The following is an 18,759-nucleotide window of genomic DNA, read 5'->3' on the forward strand; positions in this document are numbered from 1 at the left end:
GTGTGTGTGTATGTGTGTGTATGTGTGTGTATGTGTGTGTGTGTGTGTGTGTGTGTGTGTGTGTGTGTGTGATTGGAATTGGGTATAGTTGTCCAAGGCTTTAATTTCAACACTCATGAAGTAGAGACAGGTTAGTTTGCAGTCAGCCTGGTCTACATAGTGAGTTTCAGAATAGCCAGAGCTACATAGTAAGACCCTTTCTCTCTAGAACCCAGATGAGCCGCCACGTGAAAGAAAACACAACACAAACTTAGTTCAGAAACAACAGTAACTCAATCACTGGGCAAACAACTAAAGTCCTAATCTTGTAAGCTTTATTAAATCTAAATCCTCCGGTGATGAATCCTGACAGATCTGCCATTGAAACCAGGAGACGCTCGTAATTACATCTTGTCCCCACGCTATCCCCGTCCAAAAGGTGCAGCATGTTTTTTGATAGTCTCTTCCTAGGACCCGAGGTCTGCCAGTTAGGCTAGACTTAGTGCCCTCCAGCCCCAGGGACTTCCTGTCTCCATCTCCCAGGACTACAAACAACATGAACCACCCACCACCACTGGCTTTTACTGTGGGCAGTGGGAACTGAACTCACATCCTCAGGCTTGCAAGGCAACTGAACTGTCCCTTCAGCCTTGATTCCTTAGGCTCTTAAAGTTTCCCAGCTCAGGCTGGTGAGATGGCTCAGTGGGTAAGAGCACCCGACTGCCCTTCCAAAGGTCCAGAGTTCAAATCCCAGCAACCACATGGTGGCTCACAACCATCCGTAACGAGATCTGGCGCCCTCTTCTGGAGTGTCTGAGGACAGCTACAGTGTACTTACATATAATAAATAAATAAATCTTTAAAAAAAAAAAAAGTTTCCCAGCTCATCACAAACCATACTTTTATGAAATGTAATAAAAAATGAATTCATAGAACGATGAAATTTGAAAAGCACATAAAATATAAGCCAAAAAAAATTTTGTTATTAATTTCAACAGGCATAAAAATACATCTGCTGAGTGCTTATTCTTCGTCTCTGAACTCAGTGTGGACAAATGAGTCTCTGGTGACATGTGGACACTCCCCTACTTTTCTGTGCCCTAGGAAACACCCCACTGTAACAAACTTCTTTTCTTTCCTAAGCGCTCTTGGCAGCAAGTGGGGCCTCAGTGTCCTCCCCACTCCCAGATGCTGTGGGGAGCCCTTCAAATTCTTATTCACTGGGTCAGATGAGGAGAGAGTCTTATTTGTCTCAAACGTCTAGTTTTTGTCTGGCCTGGAGCCTGGGGGAGGAAATGGCAACCGCACGGGGTGGATAAGAAGCCGCACTCCTTCCTAAATGCTCTGCCTTAGAACACGGTCATTCAGAACAGGAACTTGCTCCGTTGTTGCCAGTGAAGGGAACGCTCACTTGTACCTTTAGAAGGGGGTCAAGATAACAGAGAAATGTATGCATATCAGAGCTAGAAGAGAGCAGGTAAATGCTCGACTGAACGAGACACTGGTTCTTCAATGAGACACTGACCTGAAAGATTACGGCGTTGCTATCAGAGCCAGAGCCAGAACTGAGCCCCTATGAGCTATGGGCTCATAGCCACTCAATGCTACTTGAGAATTCTGCAGTTTTCCAGTGTGCACAACTGACGTGGGCCTCAAGGAAGATCTCTCTCTTCCGCACTGTCTGACATGTCAGGAAATGAGCCAGGGCTGTGTCATGCGTGACAGGGGGCAATGGTGCCCCTATTTTCATGAGCCCACCCCACCATCCATCCGTGACTCACTGGCTAATGCAACTTTGGAGATCTTATCTAGAAGTCTCTAGTGCCCAGACCTTTCTTAATGCAGTTGAGCTGGCTGGCTGGCTGCATTCCCTCACCTATGCAGAGGCTCCCCCAGGGACTCTAGTCAGCTTGAAAACAAGGCTATAGCAGAACTTTCCCTTCACCCCAGTTTCCTCTGCCTTGCTAAAAACTGTTAGACTACATTCCTGAAGCTAGCCACCAAGGCCTATTCCTTTATTTGGCTATTTCCTCCTCCAAGGAGGAGACTGACTATCAAGGTCCAGCCTTCAAAGATTGAAGTCCAGCAATCAGAAGCCCACTTTGGCTCACGTAATTAACGTACCCAATTAGAATTAAACACCTCATCATAATGGGCTTCTTCTTGTACCTTTATAAACTGCCATTTTCCTATGTGTCACGTCTGTCTCCTCTCTATCCAGAGGCAGGCCTTTGTCCCATTCCCCTATCTTCTTTCCCTTGTTCCCTTCCTCGTCTTCCTCTTCCAACTCCTGTCTTTGTCTCTTATTCCCTGACCTCTGTCCCTCTGGGGTAAATACATCTCCTTTGTGCTAGAACTTGGTTTGGGGGATCCTAAGCTGAGTTCCCTACACTGACTCCTAGGAAATGGACGGCCAACTGTTTGACTCCCTGCCCGCTGTCCTCCTGAGTCACCACCTCACAGACCTGAAAATTGCTTTTCCACTCACTGCAAGCCCAGCTTGCTCTGATTGTGGGCTTTGAAATCCAGAGATCTAGAAATCCTATTGTCACGTTCCACAGGCTTGTCTGACATACTCCCTAGGCAGGTGACGATGCTGCTATCACGTTGTCGTCCCCAAGTATAATCTGATTCAACAGTTATACCTCAGTAGTGTTGGGAGGAAAACAGTGTATTCACTTTCTTACAATATATTACTGGGAGTAATACTTTCAGATGAGGAAACTGGTGACCAAAGGAGCCAACTCATTTGCCTTCTGCTAGTTAATAGAATAAGCATAGAGGAGCTTTTGGCAAAGCTACAGAAACTGACCTTTTTTTCTTCTCTTTCCTCTCTAGGATGCCATCAAAATGGAGTCTTACGAAACCAGTTTGTGCCTCCTCCCCATGCCCTTGGAAACCAGAGGTCCAATCAGAAAAGCCTGTACACCTCCATGGCCCGCCCACCCTTGCCAAGGCAACAGTCCACCGGCTCGGACCGATTGTCTCAAACGCCAGAGAGCCTGGATTTCCTCAAGGTCCCCGACCAGGGTGTTGCTGGGTAAGATTTCCCATGTTGTGCGACAAAGCCAGTGAACGAGTCATGCAGTGGGTTCAGGGGCTCTAAGAGAGTCCGTGCTGAATTCTCAAGTTCAGTTTTCTACCCAAGTTCTGCATTCTGGGACCCATGGCCGAGGGACCAAGTTAAAAGTAGCATGGAGTAGTTCCTCCCCTCGGCTCACCAGCCTCCTGCTCTCAGGCAGCCACAGGAACCTGCTGCTCCATAATAGAGGGATAATGCTTGTTTGCTTTCTTTCCTTTTCTTCTTCTTCTCTTTTCTTTTCTTTTCTTATTTGGTTTTTCAAGACAGGGTTTCTCCATGTAGCCCTGTAGACCAGGCTGGCCTCGAACTCAGAAATCCTCCTGCCTCTGCCTCCCGAGTGCTGGGATTAAAGGCGTGCGCCACCACGCCCGGCGAGGTTGTTTGCTTTCTTATTTGTGTCCGTGCCTGCAGCTGCGTAAATGTAACAAGCCATAGTTTTAGCCAGGTTTAGAATAGGGTGCCAGGGTCCCGGAAGAAATGGCTCAGCGGTTAAGAACACATGATGTCTTCGCAGGCCCTGGGTTCTCTTTCCAGCACCCACATGGGTAAGCTTATGGATTGTTGTACAACAAAACCTTTCCTGAGGAGATGGAACACACATCTACTGACCCCAATCAAAGTACAAATACCACCAAAGTCTAACTTAGTGAACCAATGAATTCTACTTCAGGGTTCCTTAACAGGAATGTGGGGGAAAGATAACCGGAGCAGAAATGACTCAAAGACAGCTGCATCCCCCAGGCCCACCCAACCCAGGGGACAGCCCACAAAAGCTGGGAAACCTGGAGCACCCTGTGCAGCCTGCAGGTGGCTCAACAGGTTGTGTCCTTTCCAGGTGACGCCAATCTAAACCCCTTCGGGGCAGCTGCTCTGGTCTCAGAGCCGCCTTCTCAGTTTTTCCTCCTCAGAGAGCCTTTGCCACTCAGCTTCACACGCACACATGCACACACTCACGCACACTTGAACACAAATAAAGACATTTCCAAAAGCATTATAAAAGCATTATATCTTCATGTCCTAGGAGATGTGAGTGTTTAAGCTTATCAGTCTTGAAAGCTTCACAAGAGCCTTTGCCTTTCTAGTAAAGACAGAGCCGGGCTTTTCAGCCTGAAAAAGGAAGGAACCTGGAACTATGGGTAGCTATTCAGAGGACTCCCAGTTAGAAAGGGGAAGTAGACCTGGCCTTTGTGGTCACAGGAATAGGAATTTGAGGTCAGGTGCAAGACCAGTGAGGGAACTCGGCTAGCAGAGCTAGGTAAAAGAAATATATCCTAGCCACACAAAAGTGAATGGCCTTAAATGCTACTGAGTACCGTAGTATTCAGGCTCAGGGTGTCTGCTCGTGCTAAGCAGGATTATCAGATGCACAAGCCAAGCCTGAGGGAGAGCTGTAACTTAATCTCTATTACCTTATGTTTTCGTTTGCTTTCTGTTGCGGAGATAAAGTACTCTGAGCGCAGCAGCTTGGGGAGGAAAGGGTTGTGTTTGGCTTAGATTCCAGGTCACAATTCATCACCGAGGCTTAAAATCAAGACAGGAGCCCAGAGGCAGGGACCATGGAGGAGTTATGCTTATTTGTTGGCTCTCTGGCTCACTCAGCTCGTTTTCTCATACAATACAGGCCTAGGCTCTGCCTAGGGATGGTGCCACCCAAAGTGGGCTGGGCTCTTCCACGTCAACTATGAATCAAGACTCTTTCTCACAGAGATGACCACAGGCTAATTTGATCAAGGCAACTCTTGAGCTGAGGTTCCCTCTTCTCATATGACTTTGGGTTGGATCAGATTGACTGGATGAGAAACCTGTCGGGACACTTGAAGCTTACCTTGACTGAGCTTCGATTTCTTTCTATAGGCTGATGCGATACCGTCGTGCTCACAGGCATGTCGTGAGAAGGTGTAATATACTTTATATGCTTAGCATGGTACTTGTATGTAGAAGACAACTCAGCAGTGGCTGGACCAGGATGATGGTGGTGATGATGATAATGTAGTGATGGTGATGATGGTGGTGGTGGTGATAATGGTGATGGCACTGGAAATGACCACGAGATTATGCTTAACCTAGTGGCATTATAATATTTATTTATTTGTTTGCTTGCTTTGTGTACATTTGTGTGTATTGAGAAGGGTGGCATATCACACAGTGGTGCACATGCAGCAGCCAGGGGACAACTTTCTGGAATCATCCCCCCACCCCCCTCCACAGCATGGGTTCCAGGAATCAGATTTGGTAGCCGTCACCATTACCCACTGGGCCATCTCACAGGCCCCGCCTAGTGACTGTAAGGCATCTCCCAACGTTTGGATTCCCGAGTTATGGAGCCAATAGCTCTGTGTGCTGAATCCAGCCGAGGACCTGCTTCGGGCCACTTTCTTCCCTCCTCCCATTCCTAATGCCTAGTTCCAGTTTTCCTTTTCTCTGTTGTCTCATAAACACTGGAGAAATTTTCAAGGAAAACCAGGAGAAGAATGTGCAAAATAGACCTATGCTGGGAGAAAGAACAGGGATCCTCCATGGCTCCCCTGGGCTTCTCCTGGGCACCTCCATGGCTCCCCTGGGCTCCTCCTGGGCACCTCCATGGCTCTTCTGGGCTCCTCCATGGCTCTCCTGGGCACCTCCATGGCTCCCCTGGGCACCTCCATGGCTCCCCTGGGCTCCTCCTGGGCACCTTCATGCCCTGTTGTCTTGTTTCTTTTGCCTCGACCACTTTTCCCTAAAGACCACACAGACTTCGTGTTCTCTCCCAGAGTTCCTTTCCCCTATCAAGTCTTACCTTGTCCTCTCTTTGGGCTGCAGACAGGAGGCACTTTAATCTGTATTACACAGGTGGCTGTCGGTAGACGACTGATGCTTCCTTCTCTGATGTACATAGCTGTGTTCCGCTAGTTGCCATGGCTCAGTTGAGTTGACTGGCTTAGCTTCTTGCTATGGTTCTCAAATCCTGCTGTTCACCAGAATTGCCTGGAGGACTTGCCATCTTCCCCACCCCATCCCCCTTAAAATCTGAATATGGCAATGTGTGTGTGTGTGTGTACATACATGTCACACATGTGGATTTTAGGTGTCACTTTCTTTCTTACCATCTTACTATTTGAGACATGGTCCCTCATTGAGCCTAGAGCTCACCAATTGGCTGAACACCCTGGCTAGTCAACCTTAGCCGTCCTCCTCTCCCCACTGCCCCAGCTCCCCAGCACTGGGATTGCAGGCACTCGATGCAACATCTAGCTTTTGGTGTGGGTACTGGTTATTTGAACTTAAGTCCTCATGTAGCAAGCCAAGTACCAACAGAGAACTGTCTTCCCAGTTACATCTCTACCAGATTCCCAGACAGTATTGATGACAGTCATCCAAGAAAGGACCACGTAGTGACCTTCAGAAGTGTAAAGGACAACTTATAGCTGATGATAAGATTCAAGGAAAGCTGGGTGGGGAGGCATGGTCAAGGTAATGGGCTCTCCACTGGAGGCCCCAGATGCTATTCAGATGCACGAGCATCCCTGAAATAGTCACAAGGTTATTCTTGGGCCCCGTTTTCTGTTCTCAAGTAGGCAGGGGGATTATAAGCAATCACCACTCCAAGTCTCCTCGCTCTGTCTGCTGGCTTTCTATTTGCTTTGGTTTTGGCAAGCCGTACCATCTTTTCAGCCTGCCTTGCAAGTTGAAGACTTGCATTTGGGCCAGGTGGGAGCATCTGTCAGCCAAAATAGGCAATGTAGAAAGGCTGGGTCTTGGGTCTTCACCAAGGCTGCTCCCTTCCAGCCCCAGTTAAGTCTTACCACACCCTTCCCTGCCTTCATTTCCTGAAGCCAAGAACATACGCTGCTGTCATGGAGAGGAGCTGGGAGGAAGAACTGTCCAATAGGCAATATGACTGCCCTGCCTGCTGTATGTATAGCTCTGACATTAGCACTCTAAGGCCAGAAGCTACAAGAATTCTAGCCAGTCTCCTCATTATACACTTAGGCCTGCTTTGCAGACAGTCCTTAAAAAAAAAAAAAAAAAATAGGAACTTAGCTGAGCATGGTGTCTCTGCCTATAATCTCAACATTTAGGAGACTGAGGCAGAAGGATTACTTTAAGTTTGAGTTCCAGGCTAACTTCAGCTAAAGACTGGGACCATGTGTCTAAAGAAAGAAAGAGAAACACAAGGTGGTGGGGAAGGAGGACCTGAAAAGATGGCTAAATAGTTAAGAACATTGACTGCTCTCACAGAGAACCTGACTTCAGTTCCCAGCACCCATGTGGTGGCTCAGAACCTACTTCATTCTGGTTCTAAGGGGACTGGATGCCCTCTTTTGGCTTATTGGGGTGCTGCACCCAGGTGCACATACAAAAAAAACACATTTACATAAAATAAAAATGAATATTTTTCTAAGAAAGCAAACAAGGGGATAAGGGCATAGGAAGCTAGCATTTATTTTCTACAATACAGGTTTGAAAACTCATTTTTTAATGTGGCAGAAAACTTGGCTGTGGCAATTCAGGAGCCTTGTGGTTACATAAAATTTTTTTTAAAGATTTTTTATTTATTAGGCTGGAGAGATGGCTCAGTGGTTAAGAGCACTGACTACTCTTCCAGGGGTCCTGAGTTCAAATCCCAGAAACCACATGGTGGCTCACAGCCATCCATAATGAAATCTGATGCCCTCTTCTGGTGTGTCATAAAATAAATAAATAAATCTTTAAAAAAAGATTTATTTATTATTATTCATAAGTACACTGTAGCTGTCTTCAGACACACCAGAAGAGGGCATCAGATTTCATTATGAATGGTTGTGAGCCACTATGTGATTGCTGAGATTTGAACTCAGGACCTTTGGAAGAACAGTCAGTGCTCTTAATTGCTGCGCCATCTCTCTAGCCCGTGGTTACCAAAATTTAACAGTTTCTCTTTGCCAAAAGACAAACTGTGTTGAAGTTCAGAGAGAACCACAAATTTCTCATAAACATGAGGGTTCCTATTGAGTTGAAGGTGCCAAAGACTCACCTTGAATTTACCACACCTGAGAACCAGACCAACACAGCCTCATCTCTGCTCCTTCACATCCTGGCTTTACCTTGTCTTCCTCTCTCCTACCCCTTGGTGGTGTTCTTCCTTACAGACATGTTTCACACAGCTGTTCTTTCTGTTGGCCCTTGGACCATGGCTAATATCAAATAGTTTCATTAGCACCTCAGGTTTGCTCAGCAGTCGATCAACTTCGTTTCCATTTAGTTGGTTTTGGAGAGAGTAGGAAGTTCACTACATTCATTATCATTCCAACAAAGTCTATTTGTCTGTCTGCCTCCTCCTTTTCCTCTCTTCCTCCTTTTCTTTTTTCTTTTTTCCTTTTTCCATAATGTTGGGGGTGGAGCCCCAGACCTTACGTGTGCTAAGCAATTAATTGCTTTAACACTGAGCTACATCCTCAATGCCCCCAGCTCCCTCAGCCTTGTTTCGTGGCATTCCTGCACATGATTGCCACCCGTGTCCTCAGCACATCTTCCTTCTCCAAGTGACATCAAGCTTTACAGAGGGAGTCGTGGGTTTTCAGGCCCTTTGTGATGCACTTAGGGTAAAGCTTTACCCTGATTGTTTTTTCCAGTCATGGTAGTACACACTTTTAACCCCAGCACTCAAAAGGCAGAGGCAGGTAGTCTCTGTGAGATTCAGGCCAGTCTGGGCTACAGAGTGAGTTCCAGGGCTACCTAGTGAGACTCTCCCCAGATTCATAGCAACTCTTGATCCTCGCGAGATTTCCCTCTGGACACTGCAGTGTGATCTACTCATAGCCCTCTGTTGCTGTCTTTAGAAATTCTTTTTTTTTTAATTATTTATTTTATGTATATGAGTACACTGTCATTCTCTTTGGACACACAAGAAGAGGGCATTGGATCCCATCACAGATGGTTGTGAGCTACCATGTGGTTGCTGGGAATTGAACTCAGAACCTCTGGAAGAACAGCCAGTGCCCTCAACCGCTGAGCCATCTCTCCAGCCCGTCTGTTTCATGAGAGAGTAACTGTAGGAGCTTTCAAGATGCTCCAGAGATTAAGCTTAACTAGAAGCAGGGAAACAGAAAAACAGGAGCAGGTACTAGGTGGCAAGACTTGCAGCCATGCAGCAGAGGAGAGAGAGTTAGGAAGCTTGAAGTGCTGCCTGGGTGCCTCCAGTCAGGAAGGACTCTCCTAATGGAGTCATATTTTCAAAAGGCTTAAAATTTCTAGCAAATGTCCAATAGCAATATTCTCAACCCACAATCTACAGGAGCAGCTGGAACCTGGCCCAGGCCGACTCCAGGTCCTAGGAATTCCTGGCACTCGTTCCCATATTTCCAGTAATGGCTATAGTTTCAGCCTTTGGAGCAGAACATGATTTTAAAAGCCAATACAATGAGACTCCATTCTTTTCCTTCTTAGAAATTCAAGACCCAAATTTCACATCTGCAGAACAAAAGCAGTGATGTTCAAAAGCTTGCTCCCCAGCACTCCCTGGTACACCAGCCCTGGAAGGTTCACAGAACATGGTGTATCAGAGCTAGAACGACTGGGCATGAGTCCGGTTCAGCTGGTGGCTCCTTTCGCTTTTACTCACCAACTATCTCCTTCACCACGCTTATTGGACAGCTCATGACTGTCACTTAACGTGTGTGCTTTGGTGTCTTCGTATGTATAATGGGGAGAATAAGATGCCAATAACTGAGAGCTGGCAAGATGACTCAGCAGGGAAGGCTATTTGTTATCAACTATTAGGACCTATGTCTGATCTCTAAGGACCCTCATGGTAAGAAAGAACAGACCCTCCCTCCCCAAAGGCATCCCCTGACCTCCATATAAGAGCCCTGGTAAGCATTACACACACATCAGCAAGTTAATTAAACTTTTAAAATTAAAATTAATTAAACTTTTAAAAATGGATAGACCAGGGTTGGAGAGATGGCTCGGTGGTTAAGAGCACTGACTGCTCTTCCAGAGGTCTTGAGTTCAAATCCCAGCAACCACATGGTGGCTTACAACCATCCATAATGAGATCTGACACCCTCTTCTGGTGTATCTGAAGATAGCTACTGCGTATTTAGATACTATAATAAATAAGTTTTTAAAAAAAATTTTTTAAAATAATGGGTAAACCAGGAGTGGTGGCACATGCCTTTAGTTAGTCCCAGCAGTTGGGAGGCAGAGGCAGGCAGATCTCTGCGAGTTCAAAGCCAGCCTGGTCTACAAACTGGATCCAGGACAGCCACATAGAGAAACCCTATCTTGAAAAATAAAAACAAAACAAACAGAAAAAAATATATAATAAATGAAATGCCTACCTTTCTGGCTTTTTTTTATAGATGATAGACTAAATATACAACAAAGCACAATGCAGTTTGAGTTAGAGGAATTGTTTGGTTTTTGTTTTTTTTTTTTTTGTTTTGTTTTTGTTTTTTCGAGACAGGGTTTCTCTGTGCAGTGCTGGCTATCCTGGAACTCACTCTGTAGACCAGGCTAGACTCGAACTCAGAAATCTGCCTGTCTCTGCTTCTCGAGTGCTGGGATCAAAGGTGTGCGCCACCACTGCCCAGCGGAGGAGTTGTTTTTTGAGGTTCTAGAAATGAAGCCTAGAATCTCATACATTCTAAGCAAATCCTCTACCACATAACTGTATACTTAGCTGGAAAAAATTCTTTTGCGTTTGTTCCTAGGGAGCTAGTAGGGGAAACACTCCCCAGTACACGTGAGGACTAGCTGTACTGTTCATGGTGCAGAGCAGGAGCTGGGTACACTGGTACAGGGATGTTGCAGCTGTCACTAAACACTGTCCTCAGTCAGGACAACTTAAAGTTACAAATTTCTTCTTGCCCTGGGCTTCATGTGCTTCATGGAACCGCTTCCTATCTGATCAACATCACATCCACATACTGTAGACCAGGGCAGGGCCATCAACTCGTCTTTAATTTGGAGAGGTTTGATGCCAGTTAGGTTTTCACATCCTGGGAGAATTGCCAACCCTCTACAAGTTCCTGCCAACTGGCATTGATCTCAGTGCCTGCACTGTGGTCTTTTCTAGCCAATAATGTAGGATTCACCCTGCAAGGCAAATTCTCAGCCTGCAGCCCGGATGTGCTGTGCATGGCTCCGTGGTCCCTCAGGAAGCATGAATCGCATTCTGTGATACAGTGAGGTTATGCTTGGGTGTGATGCCCTGCCCAAAAGAGAGAAGTTAAATAGATTTGTTAGGTTAGGGGACAGAAAGCACACTATGCAGTTCGCCTGAACTAAAGTGGTCCATCAGATCCGAACAGGAAAGTTGAGTTTCACTGTACAGAAGTTCCATGAGATGGCTGAGCAGATAAGAGCCCCCCCCCCCCCCGAGGGCCTGAGTTCGAATCCCAGCACCATCCGAAATTCCATTTCCAGACGGTCCTAATGCCTTCTTCTGGCCTTCAGAGGCATCAGGCACACACACACACACACACACACACACACACACACACACACGGTACATAGATACATATGCAGACAAAACACCCATACATATAACGTTAAGTATTTTTTTATTAAATATAAAGGCAGCAAGTAGATGCCCCAGCAGGTAAATGTGCCTGCTGCAAAGCCTGATGACCTGGCTTCGGTTCCCAGGACCGCCATGGAGGAATAAGAAAACCAATCCCAGCAAACTGCCCTCTGACCCTCACAAATGCCTTGGCTCGTATCTCCCTCAAAACATACACACACACACACACACACAGAATGCAAAAATTTTCTATTAAGAAAATTACATGTAATCAGATACCAGATTTGTTTGATAGTGTGTAGTTTTATAGCTACATACATATGTGTCTGCAGAGATATGGGGCAGGTCCACAGATAAAGTAACTTGGACTGTTGACATATCAGCAGGGGTTGCAACTTTATTATTAAACTGACATTCTCAGTGTAGTCTCCATTGTCCCTGTGAAGGCTCTGTCTTTATAACACAGTTCTCAATCCTGGAGTGTGTGTGTGTGTTGGGGAGGGGGACGTGGATATTAGAAATACAAACAGCACAAAATAGCAGAGGGGCCAAAATTACCCAAAATTGCACAGACAGTTCAAAACAAATGGAGGGACAGCCTGCTGTTTGTTTTTGATTTGATATCTGGAACCACATATATTATGTCAATCTCAGTCTGGCCTTGAGCTCATGGAGATTGTCCTGCCTCAGCCTCCCCAAGTGCTAGAATTACAGGTGTATGCTGTCGAGTCCGGCTCAGAAAAGCATTTTCCAATTTTCATTTTTATCTTTTCATGTGTAAAAATATTTTGCCTGGAGGTGTGTCTGTGCATCACGTATGTGCCTAGTGTTCTCAAAAGCCAGAAAAAAAAGCAGAACTGGCATTACAGTTGTGAGTCACTATGTGGGTGCTGGGAACCAAACCAGGGTTCTCTGCAGGAACAGCAAGTGCTCTTAACTGCTGAGTCATCTCTCCAGCCTCGGGAAAGCACTTTCCATGAGGGTGAATTCAGGAAGGGTCTCCTGAGCAGCGGGGAACAATAAAACTAAACAAAAGTGCCTAAATTGCAACAGTTGCCAGTTCCTGGGGTTAAATGGCTTCCTTTTTTGTCAACTTGACACAAGCTAGGGTTATCTGGGAAGACAGACCTCAATTGAGAAATTGCTATCAGATTTTCCTTGTAGGCAAGTCTGTGGAGCCTTTCCTTAAGGACTGATGTCGGCAGGCAGTATACTCCTAGGTGGGTGGGTCCTGAATTGTATGAGAAAGCCAAGTGAGCAAGCTGGTAAGCAGTATTCTTCCATGGTCTTCGCTTGGGTCCTGCCTTGAGTTCCTGCCCTGACATCCCTTTGTGATAAAGCACAGCCAGAACAACTTGCTTCTGTCAGCATTTCATGGCAGCAACGGGCAGCAAACTAGGATACATAGTAAATATACACATCATAGCCAGGTGCTGAGCCACCAGCATGGCTACTCAGAAAGTGTGTGGGACTGGGGAGGGGGGGATAGGGGGACAGGGTGGGGGACGGAATGGGATGAAGCTTGCTTATTTCGTTTGCTAATTTAATTTTAAGTAGGTAAGATTTGGTTTTTAATGACTGTTTCACAAGTCATTGACACAGTTCCTGAAAGTCTCTGCCATCCGATCTGCTGAGGACGGAGCCAGCTCTGCTCAGTGGCCCTTCTGCACTGAGTTGGCAGTCACTCTGGCTGGGAGTGGTACCTAAACGACCTCATTAATCAATTTCTGGCAGTATGTTGAAAGCCATTAGTTCTCCATATTTATTACACAGGATCGCCACCTAGTGACACTAGAGATCGGCTGGGTTCCTGAGGCTTGGGGGGGCTCTTTCTAGCCTATCCTGGGTAATGGCAGTTGTGTTGTGACTGGCTGTGCTCTGTGCTGCTTCCAGGTCCCTAGACTGCTAAACCCAGGAGTCATTTGGCCCTTCGTCTGCATAGATGCCTTGTTCCTCTACTGCACACTGAATTCAAGGATAGATCCTGTCTCAAAACCGTAATGAACAATAAGAGAGAGGCAGGTGTTTGAGCAGATCCCCTGCTTCTTGGAACACGTTCAGCAGCTCCCAACATCCAAGGCCTGGGCCTTTCCAAGGTTCAACTATGCATTGTACAACCCACAGAGTCTTGCCCTACCAACTGATTCAAGAGAAGCTTTATGGAGATATAATCTACATACCATAGAATCAACCCACTTGAAATGTCCAGTATAATAACTTTAGTGTATTGACACAGTTGTACACTATGGCCATAATCTAATCTTAGAATTCTTCCCTCCTCATAAAACTTACCGTCAGTCAAGGCATAACTTTAATCCCAGCCCTCTGGAGGCAAGTGGATCGAGGCTAGCCTTAACTACAGAATGAGTTTCAGGGCAGCCAGGGACACACACACACACACACACACACACACACATATACATGAAAGAAGAAAGAAAGAGAGAGAGAGAGAGAGAGAGAAGAAAGAGAGAGAGAGAGAGAGAGAGAGAAGAGAGAAAGAGAGAGAGAAAGAAAGAAAGAAAGAAAGAAAGAAAGAAAGAAAGAGAGAGAAAGAGGAAAAAAGAAACTTCCCCCTCAAACTGCCCCACCTCATTAACAATCTGCATATCTATGTTGGCTGGTTATAGACATTTTATTTGTAAACACTCATTTATTATTAAGTATTATATTCATATGTTATTAATGTGATCATTTTCTTAATTTCATTTTCTTTTTAGTTACACTTACTTATCAGTGTAGTGCGTGGAGGGACCACAGCACATGTGAGGCAGTTAGAGAACACCTTTAGGGAATCCGTTCTCTCTTTCCACCATGTTTTTGTGGGTCCTGAGGACTAAACCCAGGGCATTAGGCCTCGTGGCAAAGCACCTTCCCCCGCTGAGTCATCTCGCTCACCTCAGTCTCAGCTTTGAGTTTATCTTTACTAATACTTGGGCATAGAACCGATGGTGTGTGACTTTGATGTGGTTTGTTTGTTTAAAGATGGTTATTTGAGACAATGTCTCATGTAACCCAGGCTGGCCTAGCCTTAAACTCACTATGTAGCCAAAGATGACCTTGAACTTCTGATCTTCCTGCCTCTACCTCCCCAGTGTTTTATTATGGATGATGGCCATGCACCACTTGGTTTATGCAGTGCTGGGACTTGAACCCCAGATTTTATACATGCTAGGCATGTGTTCAGTCTACTGAGCCATACCGTACCTCAAGCTCCCTAGGTACTGATGATCTTCTATCATCTTGTTGAGCTCCGTTGTGAGCAGCTTTCTAGTGTGTTCCTTGTGTGTCTCCAGGCATGGCTGTTGTCTCATCTTTCACTTCTTTGCACTCTGAACACCACTGATTGTGCTGACTTCGCAGCTGTGGCTCCGAGCCTCCAGCACAGTGTTGTACAGGCATGGTGAAGGCACACAGCCTTGTTTGCTGCCTCATCCAGTGAGCAGGGGTCCTTACTTCAGCCAGGGCTCACAAAGCAAGGACCAAATGGACTAGATGGCTAGTGGATGCTGGGTAGGAAATGATGTCACTGTAATAATCCATGAGTTAGTCAGTCTGTCATCAGCAAAAGTGTTTCTCATAATGGCCTGGGATGCTGCTTTCCAAAGGGCTTGGGACAGAGACAAGTTTCAGGGACCTTGCCCCAGCCTAGCATCCAGGACCCACCCCATCCACCTCCCACCTGATACAGCCAGTTCATCACACCTGGTGCACACCTGGTGCACATCTGTCTGTTGCCATAGGATCTCAGCAAGTACAAGGCTGTGTGGCCTCTGGTGAACATAGCTCAAAATGGAGTGATGAGTCTTTAAGTAAAGGTGGAGATAAGGCTGCCCCTCTACTAAGGCTGCCCCTCTACTCTCTGTCCTTGGAGATGTCAGTAAGCATGGCTAGACCTGAGAGCCCGCCCTTCCCATGTGGGTCCTTACCTCACACCCTTCTATTTTTAAATTACATTTATTTATTTATTAGTGTGTTGTGTAGGTATGCCCATGCCACGTGGAGGTCAAAGGACAATTTTTGAGAGTCATTTCTCTCCTTCCACCAGGTAGGGTTGGGGAATCAGCCTCAGGCTGTCAGGCTTGGCAGCAAGTGCCTTTTTCCCATGGAGTCATCTTACTGTTCCACTACCCCCAAGACCCTTTTAGAAGAGGGCACAATCTAAATTCCCTTTGAGGACTTTGCTTTGGGCCAGCCTTAAGCGAAGTGGGGGGAAATGTTTTCTAACTTTCTCTGTCCTTTTGTTTTGTTTTGTTTTGTTTTTCAAGACAGGGTTTCTCTGTATAGTCCTGGCTGTCCTGGAACTCACTCTGTAGACCAGGCTGGCCTCAAACTCAGAAATCCTCCTGCCTCTGCCACCCAAGTGCTGGAATTAAAGGCATGTGCCACCACTGCCCGACTTCTCTGTCCTTTTTTAAAAGTGATTTTTATAAATACATTAAATAACTTTCAGATGAAGTTTAAAGAGCTCACGCACAGGACTGGGAATGTTAGCTCAGTTATTAGAATGCTTGCCTAGCGTGTATTGAGGCCATGAGGCTATGATGGTGCGTGTCATCCCAGTCTTTGCGATGTGGAAATGGGAGGAGCAGAAGTTCAAGGCCATCCTTGTCTACACAGTGAGTTTGAGGGTAGCCTGGGCTCCATGATGCCAATGCTATACAAAGAAGAGCTCACTCACACTTAAGACCAAGTTGTAATTATTCACCTTAGAGACACTGAATAGTGTGAACTGAGGCAGCCTAGTGAAAAGGCTGGAAAGATGGCCCAGGGTACAGGTGTTTGAACCGGATTTGTAACCCTTGCTGCAGCCACGATAACGTGCAGCCACCTCTTCATGGTGTTCCTATCTCATGTGGTTCTGCTCTCTCCACAGAGTCCGAAGACAAACGAGCAGCCGGCCTCCCCCAGCAGGGGGCAGACCAAAGCCTCAACCCAAGCCTAAGCCTCAGATGCCACAGTGCAAGGCCTTGTATGCCTATGATGCTCAGGACACGGACGAACTCAGCTTCAACGCCAACGATATTATTGATATTATTAAAGAAGGTGAGTGCGTGGCTGGCTACACCAGCCTCCCAGAGGGTGTGCAGGGGGTTCCTGGGCTCACTAAGCACAAGTGTGCAGATCTGTGGGTCTCAGCCTGTGGGTCTTGACCTGTCTTGGGAGTTCATTGCTGTGAAGAGANACCATGACCACAGCAACTCTTACAAAGGAAAACATTTAACTGGGGTTGGCTTACAGGTTCAGAGGTTTAGTTCATTGTCCTCATGGCAGGAAGCATGGCAGCGTCCAGGCAGACATGGTCCTGGAGGAGCCAAGAGTTCTACCTCTTAATACACAGGCAGCAGAAGAAGATTGTGTGCCCTACTGGGCATAGACTGAGCATAGGAAACCTCCAAGTCCACCCCCACAGTGACAAACTTCCTCCAGCAAGACCACACCTACTCCAGCAAGGCCACACCTCCCAACAGTGACACTCCCTATGGGCCAAGCATTCAAACAAATGAATCTATGGGAGCCATACCTATTCAGACCACCAGATGACCCCTTTGGGGGCCAAATGACTCTTTCACAGGGCTCACATATCAGATATTTATATTATGATTCACATAACAGTAGCAAAGTTACAGTTGTGGAGTAGGAACGAAATGATTTTATGGTTGCGGGTCATCACAACATAAGGAACTGTATTAAAGGTGTCACAATATTAGGATGGTTGAGAGCCACTGGTATAGACAGAGGTAGAGGTAAGGGAGACCTCGAGCTGTTTGTTCAAAACCTTTACAACACCAAGGATTGAACAGCAGGCCTTGTGCCTACAAGGCAAGCAGTCTACACTGGGCTGTGCTTAGTCTCTGGACCTCTTAGTTTAGTGTGGAGTCTCACTAAGTGTTCCAAGCTGGTCTAGAATTCACTCTGTCTCCCAGGCATAAGTTCAGACTTGTGATTCTCCCTACCTCAGGTTCACACAGTCCTGGCCTGTCAGACACATCTAAGTCATTTTTCTTAAATGCCCTTTTAAGGGAGGGGGTGGAAGTTGTATACAAGTGTGCATTCATGACGTCACAGACATCATCTAATCATGTCATGGACGTCATATAAACACACACATATACATATACATATCTATGATGTGACTCATTAAACTTTCACACACAGTTGGAGGAAATTTTCCAGACAAGTCCACATCAGTTCAGGTCCAGTTTTCCCACCAATGAGTAACCAAAAACTTAATTATTAGAACTTTCTGAGTTTGTCACCCTGGTGAGACATGCTGGGAAATAAGTACCGTCCCCTCTTTAATTCCTGGGAATGTCCTCTGAAAGAGGAAATAAGTGAAGACATTTGGGAGCAATTATCTTAATTCTTCACCCTTCATTTCAAAATAATTGCTTCAGATTTATTCTTCATCCCACCAAACCAAGATAATAAGCCAAATAAATATGTATGTGTATTTAAAAAGAAAAAACCAAATGTCCCAGAAGTATGTCAGAATCTTGTTCCTAATCACTGTGGAAAGGATCTCCCCAAACTGTAGAGTTCTTCAAAGCCAGGAAATCGTGGATGCTGGGGGACGACATAGCTCAGCTGGTAGAGTCTAGCTGAAGGTCCTGAGTTCGATTTCCTGCACTGCATCAAACCACATCTGTTGGTACACGTCTGAGATCCCAGAAGTCAGGAGGAGGTGGAGGCAGGAGAGGCAGGGGAGGCGGAAGCTCAAGGTCACCCTGGGCTACAGGAGACAGGGTGTTGATAAACTACAAAAAAAAAAAAAAAAAATCCTAGAGAACCACGCTAACGGGCCAAGACAGGACTGCACTGAAGGTGGGAAGGAGTGCTCAGCATTGAGGCAGAACCACCTCTCCCCAGAACAGACTCTGTGCTCAGGCAAGGGATGGTGAGAGTGGCTGAAAGAGACAGGACAGTGGGGCCTCAGAGTCTTCCTGCACCACACTGACCCCGGGCAGGCTGCTCTGTGCTGGCCAGGCCTGACCAGGGTGGGTCCTACAGGGCTCACAGCTCCAGGTGTCTGTCTCACATCTGCTCTGCAGTCTTCCTACTAAAGGATTCTGACTGCTGGCACAGTTCCATGTCTATTTTAAGAAGTCACCTTTTCTCTCTTTCTTTTTATTTTTTTATTTTTATTTTCAAGGCAGGGCTGATGTTTGTCCCTTCCCTTCCCTTCCCTTCCCTTCCCTTCCCTTCCCTTCCCTTC

The 18,759-nt window shown here is 46.3% G+C and overlaps 1 protein-coding gene across 1 annotated transcript in view; it reads left to right on the top strand.

Moving 5' to 3' along the window:
- Positions 1-18,759, top strand: part of Myo1e (myosin IE) — a 195,716-nt gene that overhangs the window by 174,418 nt on the left and 2,539 nt on the right. The window contains exons 26-27 of the mRNA XM_021171412.2: positions 2,818-3,019; positions 16,420-16,589. Of these exons, the coding sequence (XP_021027071.1) occupies positions 2,818-3,019; positions 16,420-16,589 (372 nt within the window). The remainder of the gene's footprint in view (positions 1-2,817; positions 3,020-16,419; positions 16,590-18,759) is intronic.

The sequence above is a fragment of the Mus caroli genome, chromosome 9 (assembly GCF_900094665.2).
Source record: "Mus caroli chromosome 9, CAROLI_EIJ_v1.1, whole genome shotgun sequence".
In the NCBI taxonomy this organism is placed as follows: domain Eukaryota; kingdom Metazoa; phylum Chordata; class Mammalia; order Rodentia; family Muridae; genus Mus; species Mus caroli.